This window comes from Sus scrofa, chromosome 14, assembly GCF_054392235.1.
Source record: "Sus scrofa isolate SSC_HxYL_T2T_F1_AM1 chromosome 14, Sscrofa_HxYL_maternal_Yorkshire_Landrace_v2.0, whole genome shotgun sequence".
Taxonomy (NCBI): Eukaryota; Metazoa; Chordata; class Mammalia; order Artiodactyla; family Suidae; genus Sus; species Sus scrofa.
The window spans coordinates 10,438,647-10,450,488 of NC_139396.1; the positions used below are offsets into that span (position 1 = coordinate 10,438,647).

The following is an 11,842-nucleotide window of genomic DNA, read 5'->3' on the forward strand; positions in this document are numbered from 1 at the left end:
GGGGTCAAATCAGAGAATGCCAGATCCAAGCCACATCTGTGACTTACATCACAGCTCATGTTAACACTGGATCCTTTAACACATTGAATGAGGCCAGGGATTGAACCTGCATCCTCATGGACACCAATCAGATTCTTCATCTGCTGAGCCATATGGAATCTCCCTAAAATATTATTTGGTTATGGTCTGTTCAACTTTCATTTCTGCAATTTCTATTGCATTCAATTTTTTCTTGTCTTTTTTGGTCTTTTTGTGGCCACACTCTTCAACATATGGAGGTTCATAGGCCAGGGGACTAATCAGAGCTACAGCCACAGCAACACCAGATCTGAGCTGCTATGTGATCGACACCACAGCTCAAGCCAATGCAGTATCCACAACCCACTGCGTGAGGCCAGGGATCAAGCCCGCATCCTTACAGATGCTGGTCAGATAAGTTTCCGCTGAGCCACGATGGGAACTCCCAATTTTTTCTTTTCTTTTAAGGCTGTGTTGTGGCATATGAAAGTTTCTGGATAGGGGTCAAATCAGAGCTGCAGCTGCTGCACTATTCCACAGCCACAGCAAAGCAGGATCTGAGGTGTGTCTGACACCTACACCACAGCTGACAGCAGTGACAGAAACTAAACCTACTAAGCGATGCCAGAGATCAAACCCATGTCTCCATGGACACTAGTCAGGATTCTTATAGCCGAGCTACAATAGGAACTCCCATTATTTCATTTTTTATGGATTGAATAACATTAGTGAATTCCTCATGTACAGTCCCTGCACCTTAACATTAATTCTAGACTTTTCAGGGGTTTTGTTTTTGTTTCTTCTTTTTTGGGGGCTGCACCTGTGGCATATGGAAGTTCCCAGAGACAACCCTATATCCTTAACCCTCTTCACCACAACAGGAACACTACGCCTGATCTAGTGAAAGTCCTAGGCATTGCTCACTTGAAAGCTACCAGGGGGTTGATGCCAGTGGGCTGGTGAGGGTGGGACCACTGAGCTTGACCAGATGAAATACTCCACCCAGGACATTAATAGACCATGAAATTCCACTCCCCATTCCCTTTGCTTCATCCTCATTGGGACTATGAGGCATCTGCTTCCACCATATTGTACACTGCAGAAATCCAGCTGAGACTATTGGATGTTCTCCATGCACAAGGCAGTGAAGCAGAAAGTCCTGTCCTGACAGACAAGCCTTTTCTTCTCTGGCTAAGCCACCCACACGGGACACACTGGATGATTGGAGAATCACCACAGTCTGTCATCTGGCCACTTCAGAGAGGCAGAGAGAAACTCTCTAGAGGTAAGGGCTGCCTCCAGCCTCCATTCTCAAGACTGGTGAGTGTCCAGAGGGCTGAATGGCACAAAAGCAACTCTCCATCCCCAGCTCCTCAGCAGCAGCCAGGCCTCCACACTGAGCCCGCTTTCTACACTTGGCAGCTTCCAGGGGGCCTGAGATGAGGCCCATTCTCTGGGGAAAGGGGGCCTGGGAAGCTTGCTGGGCCCTCTGCCCTGCAGTGCAGACAAGACCCGAGGCAGGGACAGGGCTCTGTGGCAGCCCCCAGGGCAGCAGGCTGTGGTGAAGGCCCAAGAGGAAGGCCAGGCTGGGGAGCTCCTCCTCATCCTCACTGAACCCGTGACCCAGCCCTGGGGCTCCACTAAGAGGAGAGGCCTCCCTGAGACCCTTGCTGGCCCTGGGTCCTGATGGAGGGCCCGAGCGCTTGGTGCCCTGGCGAGGAAATGGCTGTGCTGTTCCAGCCTGAGGGGGCTCCTGATATCCTGGAGCGGGCACAGAGCCTTTGTGCCTGAACAGGCCCCTGTCTGTTTGGGGGTGCCTTAGATGGCCATGGAAATCCATCTGGGGTGTCCAGGTTTCATCTCTGACCCCGGGCTGTGGGCCTTGCTCGTTCCTCTGGGCATCGTGTTGGGCCACAGACTCTGAAGGTCTTGAGTCCAGGTGGGGTGCACTGTGACTGGGGGTGACTGACACCCTGTCATCATCCTCCAAGGCCAGGACTTGTGTCTGCACCAGCTGGTGGGAGAGAGGTGGACAGTGAAAGCTCTGTACCCTCCAGGGAGAGCCGGGGCTTATGGGCAGGGGGAGGTGAGATGGGACTCACATCCACAGACAGAGCCTGTGGCACTCCTGCCTTCCTCCTGGACCTTCTCCCAAGCAGGGTCCTTGCCCTGTCCCCAGCTCCCCTCCTCCCCTTCCATTCCTCCTGGCCTGCTCCCACCTGGGCAGCCTCACGGGTGCAGGGCCTCTCTGTCAGGGGAGGGAAGGACAGAGCCTTCAGGGCCTCCTGCTCTAGGGCCCTCCCCGGCCCTGGCTGACCTGGGTCCTTTCCTCCTGGATTTCCAGGGTCACCTGGGTTCCCCCGTGCCCCCAGTCTCCCTAGTGTCAGTCCCTCCCCTGGCCACCTCTTCAGGGGAGAGTCCTTCCTCCTGCTGCAGCTCCTCAGCCAGGCCCGAGAGATCCAGCTCTGGTTCTGGGGAAAGCAACTCTGCCAGGAATCGGGGGTGAATGACTGCCTCCACCTGGAATGGAAGGAAGAGGCTGTGAGCAGCCTTGGCAGGAGTGCCCTGGGAGGCGGGAAGGCCTGGGGGAAACGTGACTAGCAGAGGCCAATCCAGAGTCCCCCTCACAAAGGGGGAGCTTTCAAACTCCCATAGGTATTGTCTACTCTCACATAAACACACACACACACTCACAAGCAGGTGCACATGCAGACACATGGGCTCCAAAGCACAAACACATAGGCACCGACACAGACACACAAAGGCCTCCAAAGACAGAGACACACACACACATGTACAACTTTCACATCCACATATACACATCCTATGCACCAAAGTACACTCAGACACACAGGAAGACACACAGATGTCAGGGTCAAGGACCAGAGCATAAATCCCATTATCCTGGGCCAAAGCCAGAACTAGGGTGCGAAGAGCATCTCTCCCTGGAATCCTGGAGTCTCAGACTCCAGGCCCAGCCCACCTTGGTGTCAAAGTCCTCCTGGGAACACAGCTTGTCCATGTAGCTGAGGAGATCCGGGTCTGGGAAGCAGCCATCCTCGACCTGTGGCAGCTCATATCCATCGTCTTGACATTCCATATCTGACTCCCCTGTGGCTGAGGGTCCAGGACCCACCAGTGCCTGCGGGAGGTCCCCATGCTCCCTGCGAGCCTCAGGGGGAATCTCCTTGGGGGCCTTGTTCTCCAGCAGCTGCCAGGCCCTGCGTGGCCTTGGGTGGGTGTGCTGGACCCTGGGGCTGTGTTTCCTTGGAGCACAGGCTGAGGCAGAGCAGGAGGAAGGGAAAGTGAGGGGACCCAGCGCCCAGAAGCTGACCCCTGAGCAGGCACATGGGAGGGCATTGTTGTGGGGCAATGGATATGCCTGTGGGAAGGGGGAGGAGCAGCCAGAGCCTCAGGTTTTGTGGGAGGCCAGATTCAAGTCAGGGACAGGTAAAAGTCAGGTGTGAGAACGTGTGGAACATCTAATGATCAAGGGTCTCCCCACCAGCACACTTGTTAGGCAGATTTCACAGGGGCCCCTTAGACAGGGAGGAGGGTGATGAGGTTCTAAATGGACCAGGTCCACACCGCAGAGGGGAAAAGAGGTGACTGAGACCCCCTCGGGGGCTATCCGTGTTGAAAGACCAATGCCCCCTTGAGGGAAAAGGACCAATCTGGGAACAGGGACCATGCCTAGGCCTCTCTTACCTGTGCCTTAACGTCCAGGGGGAAGGTGATTTAGAGACTGAGTGCCCCTTTCGCGTGATGTGGGTTCCTGAGGAGCCAGCTTTGTTGGAGCTGGAGGAGGCAAGCCCTGTGCCCACGTTGTGCAGGACACGTTCCCCATGCTGATCTCATCCTCTGCCTCAAATTGCATGAACCTGGGGGGTGTTGAGGGACAGGCCCCAGTGAGAAAACCACCTGGGCTCTGGAGCCCACCCAGGGCAGCAGGACCGAGGGGGTGAGGAGAGGGTGTCCTTGGGGCTGTCAGGGCCCTGTGAGGTGCTGAGGTCACAGCAGGGAGCTGCTCTGGCGCAGGTCCAAGATCTGGGCCTCCTCCTGCCTGACAAGCCCTGGAGCTGGAGGGCATGAGCCCAGCAGAGACCCAGGTCAATCTCTGGGACCAGGCTTAGGGACACATGGTGGGCATTGTTGGCCCTGCTCATGTGCCCCCAGACCTTGTCTGACCCAAACAATGGAGATGGCCAGTGGCCTGGTCAGGCATGTGTCCCCACAGAGCCCTGGCCTGAACCCAGAACCTGGGGCTGGGAGTGAGAGTCTGGGAAAGCACGCATGAGACAAGGCCCAGCACAGGCTGGAATGGGGATCCTACCCTTAGAGGTGAGGCATCTCTTGCCACTGAGGGCTAGCTGCTCCTTTGGTTTTGTTTGGAAACTAGGAGGTTCACATGCAGAAATGACAGGGAGGGCCAGAGACCCATGGGCTTCCCCAAGGATGGCCGGCTGCCCACTCCAGCCACCGCTCATGAGGAGAGGCCTACCACATGCTAGGTCAGTGACGGCCAGGCAACCAGCCTGAAGGGGTGCCAGGCTGCTGGATGGAGTCCTCACCCCTGCACAGCCCCCATGCCTTCAGGGGACCCCCTCCTGGGCTGCCGTGCTCCCCAAGGCCATCCTGAGGCCTCCCCACATCAGCATCATGGTAGGGCAGAGCACCTGGGACAGGCAGGCTGGAAGAGCCAAGCTCTCCAGGTGGCAGAGGGGATTCTGGAGGCCAATAGGGGTTGGGGATTCAGGGAACAGGAGGTGTCAGGTGCCAGCCTCCTCTTGCATCCTCTCTGATTGCTAGCACCATAGCCAGATCCTGCCCTGGGGCCTGCCCATCACCCACCACCCACCCCACCATGTCGCCCATGGCCCAGGACCCTGACTCACTTTGCTGCCATTTCATAAAAGGCCATCCTCTCAACGGTGCTCATGCGCTGCCATTCCTGCATGGCCTGCCGCATGCCCTCCTCCAGCGTCATGGTGGGCTTCAGGTGAGCCAGGGTGTGAATCACTGGGCTGTAAGCCCTCAGGGTCAGTCTCTTGGTACAGCCCAGCCCCCAACTGCCCAACCCCACCCAGCTCCAAGGCCTCCATGTGCCCCACCCCTGCCAAACCCAGGCTCAAGAGGGGGAGATGAGGGTGTCTGGAGAGCAAAGACAAGCCTTCCTGGTGCCTGGTGCCACCACCTCCCACTCACCAGAGGATGCTTGTCCACTCCCTGGCTATAGCTGGGACACTCGGGCTGGGGGCGGGTTGCCATCTCATATAAAATGCAGCCCCATCAATGCGGGAGGGCAGGCGCCAGTCTACCAGCTAACAGGTCTGAGAAGCCCAAGGATTCTTGTGCCCAGGTCTCTGCACTAGATGGCCTAGTCCCCCTTTTCGGAGGGACCTCGGGTCTAGGAGAGATGTTCCTGCCAGGTTCGCAGCTCTAGGAGGATAGACCCTTGCCCTTAGGACAGCTCGACCACCTCCCCGTTCACACTGGACTTCTTCAGAACAACAAGGACCGGGCATGCAGAAAGCTCCGTCCTGGGCCTGAATGTCCTAAGCTTATCTGAAGTGATACCCACTGGCTGCCATAGGCCCAGGTCCATGTTGAAAGGAGGTAGCACCAGAGAAGCAGGTCCCATTCAAACGCTGGCCCCTATGGCTCCTCACATCCGAGCAGGACCCTCTCGGACTGCTCTCCTGCACTCAATGTTATCATGGCAGTGCAGAAAGTGAGACAACTGGTCTTGCATGGTGGTGGTAGCTGAGCTAAGGCACGGACGGGATGTCATGGACTGGACGTGGGACACATCTGAGTGCAGACGTGCCTCCTCATAGCATGGACATTGCTGTCAACCCTCCTTCTTTAGAGGTGAAAGGATGCCTGGAAACCTAAGCAGGGAGTCCATGCCAAGGTCCTGTATATGCGAAGGCTCCAGCTGAGCTAATGAGAGTCTGAGAGGTCACTTACATGAGAAAGCAGGAGAGAGCTTCTGCATCGGGGCTCTGGGGCAAGTGGCTGCGGGCCAGGGACTTGAAGCGCTGCCAGCGTCGGAAGTTCTGATAGACGCTCTTATGGTGAGAGGCGTCTTCCTGAGGGCCCGTGTGCTGGGAGGCATGCAGGCTGCCTGCCCCAGAGGTGCCATGTGGCCAGGGCCCAGAGGTCCCTGGGGGCAGGATGAAGGCCATCTGGGCAGCTGGTGGTGCAGCTTGAGGAGGAAGGCCTGGGGCCAAGTCTCCCTTGGCAGCCTGAGCTGCTGCCTTAGCCGGGGCAGCCACCCCGTTGTCCTCCGCAGGGCTTGCTATGCAAAGGGGTGCAGGACACAAAGCACTCCCCATGAGGGCCCTGGAAGCATTCCCATTGAGGGGAGCCTGAGGGCACCCAAAGGCCTGAGACTGGTGGGGCAATGCTGACCTCCCTCCTGACCAGAATGGGACAGGGATGTTGCCAAGCCCTGGGGCAATGGGGCCATGGTCAGCAGGAGTCACCCGAGGTGTCATGGGGCGAGCTGGCTGCAATAGGGTGCTGCCAGGCAGGAGTAATGGGGCCATGGGCGGTGGCAGGTGCTGCTCCCAAGCTGGCTGGGGTTGGGAGCCAGGAGTGAGGGGAAGATAGGAGCATGAGGCCCCAGGGTGCATGACCACATCCGTGCCCAGCAGTGGAGATGCTGTGGAGAGAAAGGAAAGGGGTGAATGGAAGAGGAGAATGGGCGACATGGACGGAAGCTCTCTGGGGACTCAGAGGGCACACCTCAATGGGAGAGGGCATTTGGCCCCAGGAACCTGTGTGTTCTGCAGATGTCGTGGAGGGATTTTCATGGTCTGACCTCAGTGGGAGAGGGCATTTGCCAGGGGAACCCGTGTGTTGTGCAGATGTCGTGGCGGGATTTTCATGGTCTTGACCCCCACACCATTTGTAAACATCATTATTGTCCAGCTTAAGGGAGGACAGCTAGTGTTTCAGATCTGATTCTGCCTTTGTTAGTATTATTTTTTAATAGGTATTTCCCCAATACAATTTTTTTCTACTGTACAGCCTGGTGACACAGTTACACATACATGTACACATTCTATTTTCACACATTATCCTGTGCCATCATAAGTGACTAGACATAGTTCCCAGTGCGACACAGCAGGATCTCATTGCTAATCCATTCCAAAGGCAGTAGTTAGTATCTATTAACCCAAGCTCACCAACCACCCTATCATTTTCATTTAAAAAAATCTTTCTTTATTCCTGGTTGAAAATTAAAATATTCACAGAGAACTACATCTTAGACTTGTGATGGAGCATGATGGATGGAACTAGAGACTCTCATTCTGAGTGAAGTAAGTCCGAAAGAGAAAGCCCAATACCATATGATATCACTTATATCTGAAATATAATATATAGCACAAAGGAATCTTTCCACAGAAAAGAGAATCATGGACTTGGAGAATAGACTTGTGGTTGCCACGGGGAGGGGAAGGGAGTGGGAGGGACTGGGAGCTTGGGGTAAATAGATGCAGAACTTTGCCTTAAAGAACTAAAGGTCCTAGAGATCAGTTTTTTCCCCTTCTTTTTATTTATTTGTCCTTTTGGGGGCCACACCTGCTGCATATGGAAGTTCCTAGGCTAGGAGTCACATCAGACCTGCAGCTTCATGCCTATGCCACAGCCACAGCAATGTGGGTATTCAACATGGACAGCTGGTTGGTAGGTAGGTTGCACATGTTTGTATTCATGGTTTGGATGTGTATAGAGTTGGAGTGTTACCAGCTAGGGTTCTTGGCCTTCCTTAATCAAGAGCAATTGATAAGATGCCAGAAGAGAAAATCAGGAAGGCTTTATTCAGGACACCTGCTTCAGCAGAGAGGTGCAGAAGCAATCACCAGCTTCCCTTGTTCACCTGCTCACTGAGCAGGGGTGAGCTAGTTCCTTCTATGGGGTGAGGGTAGGGGCATGTCCAGGGGTTGGGCCAGGGGGGGTGGCTGAGGTGGTTTTCCCACCCCTTTAGTGGTGGTGCATGTAGGGGGTGTGCATGGTACCCTGCTTTTGCTCTCTGTTCTTCAGAAGTGGAAGTTTTTTTTTTCTCACAATTTGTCCCAAATGAGCAAGCACATACTTCTTTTTCATCCTTTATACTTTTGCTGTATTTCATTCTCCAGGAGATGTTTGTCCAGGTGCAACCACTGCAGCCCCTGCAGCCAAGGGTGCCAGGTCCCAACCTGTATCAGTAAGAGAGGCAGTTGGATATTCAAGTTATATAGGACTTTGTCTGTAAAAATTTAGACTATGTGTATATCTAGGTATGTAAATTTAGGTGGTCTGTTTGTAGAGTTATCAGGCTGAGTGTAGAAATGTGCATGTGTGTCCAATATGTATATATTTACACACACACACACACACACACACGTGTGATGTCCTTTGCTTCCATAACTGAGGTGAGAGTTGAGGATCCCACTCAGAGTGTAAGTGGATTGTGTGGATTCCATATTCATATGGAAAGGTGTGGACTTCACTGGAACTGGTTCATACTAGCTTGGAAGAGTCAGCTCTGTGTTTGGTAACATCAGGTTGGTAGTTTGAATTTTCTCGTGCTTGGAATATTTAGACCATGTAGATACCATAAATAAAGTCTTACCTGACTTTCCTAGAGATAAGCATTTACCAGCACACTGCTCATCTGTGTCTGGATGTATGTATGTGTCAAGCAAGAATTTTCAGGCATCAGTTTATATGTACGTATGGGACATTTTATGTGAATTGTGAGTGGGGGATCAGGGGCTTCTATGTGTGTACTGACCCTTCATTCTGAATCACTGCATTGCTCCTGTCAGGTTGAGTCATTCTTTCGGGTCAAAGAATTCCCCCCTCCCCCAGTGCTGGTGACTTCCAGTGGAAATGATGCAGATGGATTTAGGGGCATCTGTACCTTAGGCGGGTGGACACGCCTTCAACATTTGTATGGTCCTAGAATCTGGGGCCCTAGAAGGGTGAGCCTGGTGGACAGATGGCCATGTAGAGCAGATCCTTCACAGGTGTGTGGTTGGCATGACAAGCAGCAGTCAGGAAGTCATGGGGATTCATGGATAAGTGATAAGGTGGGCAAGTGCTCTCTCAGGAAAATCCCCTGAGAATCCGTTGGGCAGTCACAGGTGTTTCTGGCTCTTCTGTGGCATAGCTGGTAGGCAAGGACACCCTGCACATGCAGTCCAGATGGTTCAAGTCTCTAGAGCCATGTGTCCCTGTGCCCAGTTGCCCCAGGAGGGTGCAAACTATTGTGGGTCAGGCTGGTAAGCTGTATCAATAATTCTCCACCAACCTATCTGTATGGAAACCTAGGTCCTCAGGGATAGGCAGGACCTCAGGGATCAGTGAGCTGACAAGGACAAAGGTGGGGAGGGCTTGTCTCTAAGGGAGGCTTGAGGAGTGAGGCCTGGAGAGCCTGGGGAGTCCTACTCTGAGGATATATGGCTCCAATATTCCCAAACCCTTTAGACATGGTCATTGTTCTTTTCTGAAGGTTCAGGATTCTTCTGGCAGTGGGAAGATCATCCCAGTCTCATGGTTCTCAGATCGGATGACTTGAGCCTTTTTTTCTCCTATTCTACCTCCAACCGCAAACCCATCAAGGAGCCCCATGATCACTGTGTCCACCAGCTGACCCTACAGCCACCTCCTGCCTCCCCTGGACCCATCTGTTTTGACGCAGCCCATGGATTCCATGCTGGGAACTGCTGGTGACAGCTATAGCTCTCCATTTGGCTTGGGATGAGTTTTCAGTCCCCATTCTTTGGGATTTGCTGGTTCAGCCTTTTCCCCAGTCCAAGAGTCCCTGGAGTTGGTGGTGGAGCATCCAAGGCCTTCTTGTGCATCTGCATCTCTAGGTGCAGTGCTCAGAGGGAAGTTCATAGCAACACAGGCCTTCCTCAACAGAGAAGAAAAATCTCAAATTGAAAACTGAACCCACCACCTAAGTGAATTAGATAAAGAAGAACAAACAAAACCTAAAGTCAGCAGAAGGAAGGTAATCATAAAGATCTAAGAGGAAATCAATAAAGTAGAGATTCAAAAAACAATAGAAAAAATCCATCAAACCAAGAGCTGGCTCTTTGAAAAGATAAACAAAATAGACAAACCTCTGGCTAGACTCACCAAGAAGAGGAGAGGGAAAAAACCCAAATATACAAAATGAAAAAGGAGAAGTCACAACTGATGCTACAGAAATACAAAAAACCATAGACTACTATCAATAATTATATGCCAACAAATTCAACAACCTTGAAGAAATGGACATCTTTCTAGAGACTTACAGCCTGCCAAAACTGAATCAAGAAGAAACAGCTCAACTGAACAGATGGATCACTAGAAATGAAATTGACTATGTCATAAAAACATCCCCTACAAATAAAAGTCCAGGACCATATGGCTTCACAGGAGAATTCTACCAAACACACAAAGAGGAAATCCTACCCTTCCTCCTTAAATGTTCCCAAAAGGCTGAAGAAGAAGAAACATTCCCAAAGACATTCTATGATGCCACCGACATGCTAATTCCAAAAACAGACAAAGATGCCACCAAAAAAGAAAACTATCAGCCAATATCCTTGCTGGATACAGATGCAAAAATTCTCAACAAAATTTTAGCTAACCAAATCCAGCAACATATCAAAAAGATCATACACCATGACCAGGTGGGATTCATCCCAGGTTCACAAGGACCGTTCAACATACACAAATCAAACAATGTCATACACCACATTAATAAAAGTCAGAAACCACATGATCATCTCAATAGATGCAGAAAAAGCATTTAACAAAGTCCAACATCCATTCATGATCAAAACTCTTACCGACGTGGGTCTAGAGGGAACATTCCTTAACATAATCAAAGCCATTTATGACAAACCCACAGCAAACATAATAGTCAATGGAGAAAAGCTGAAAGCCTTCCCACTAAATCTGGAACAAGACACAGATGCCCACTCCCACCACCACTGTTATCATAGTGCTGGAAGTCCTAGCCACAGCAAGCAGACAAACAAAAGAAATAAAAGGCATCCGAATAGGAAGAGAAGTGGTAAAATTGTCACTGTATGCAAAGGACATGATACTATATATAGAGAGCCCCAAGAACTCAACCCAAAAACTACCTGAACTGCACAACAAATTCAGCAAAGTAGCAGGATATAAGATTAACATTCAGAAATCACTCGCATTTCTGTATACAAACAGTGAAATAGTAGAAAAGGAATACAAAAATATGATACCTTTTAAAGCTGCACCCCAAAAAGTCAATCATCTGACCAAGGTGGTGAAAGACTTATATGCTGAGAACTATGAAACATTAAACAAGGAAATTAAGAAGATGTAAAGAAATGGAAAGACATTCCATGCTTCTGGATTGGAAAAATTAATATTGTAAAAATGGCCATACTACCCAACGCAATCTACAGATTCAATGCAATCCCTATCCAGTCACCCACACCATTTTTCAGAGAACTAGAACAAACTATCCCAAAATCTATATGGAACCACAAAAGACCCAGAATTGCCAAAGCAATTCTGAGGAACAAAAACCAAGCAGGAGGCATAACTCTTCCAGGCTTCAGGCAATATTACAAAGCCACAGTCATCTAGACAGTGTGGTACTGGTATCAAAACAGACAGACAGACCAATGGAACAGAAGAGAGAACTCAGAAATAAACCCAAACACCTACGGGCAATTAATCTTTGACAAATGAGGCAAGAACATAAAATGGGGAAAAGACAGTCTTTTCAGCAAGTACTGCTGGGAAACCTGGACAGCTGCATGCAAATCAACAAAATTAGAACATATCC

At 51.3% G+C, this 11,842-nt stretch overlaps 1 protein-coding gene across 1 annotated transcript; it reads right to left on the reverse strand.

The window, feature by feature from the left end:
* Window positions 1-225: 225 nt before the first annotated feature.
* On the reverse strand, window positions 226-6,679 carry LOC100514433 (NUT family member 2G). The gene is made up of 6 exons (XM_084994657.1): window positions 5,989-6,679; window positions 4,914-5,042; window positions 3,727-3,899; window positions 3,002-3,297; window positions 2,422-2,538; window positions 226-2,032 (listed from the first exon to the last, which is right to left on the reverse strand). The coding sequence occupies exons 1-3, from the start codon at window positions 6,654-6,656 to the stop codon at window positions 3,734-3,736; spliced, it is 963 nt and encodes a 320-aa protein (XP_084850783.1). The 5' UTR covers window positions 6,657-6,679; the 3' UTR covers window positions 226-2,032; window positions 2,422-2,538; window positions 3,002-3,297; window positions 3,727-3,733.
* Between the last annotated feature and the right edge of the window lie 5,163 nt (window positions 6,680-11,842).

Bases quoted from the DNA above. Each gene is read 5' to 3' on its own strand.
- LOC100514433 (XM_084994657.1), bottom strand. From the start codon at position 6,656: ATGCACCCTGGGGCCTCATGCTCCTATCTTCCCCTCACTCCTGGCTCC. The intron at 5,043-5,988 runs GTAAGTGACCTC...GAGGGCTTACAG, and splicing joins GCTCTCTCCTGCTTTCTCAT to CCCAGTGATTCACACCCTGG. The intron at 3,900-4,913 runs GTGAGTCAGGGT...AACACCCCCCAG, and splicing joins TTTTATGAAATGGCAGCAAA to GTTCATGCAATTTGAGGCAG.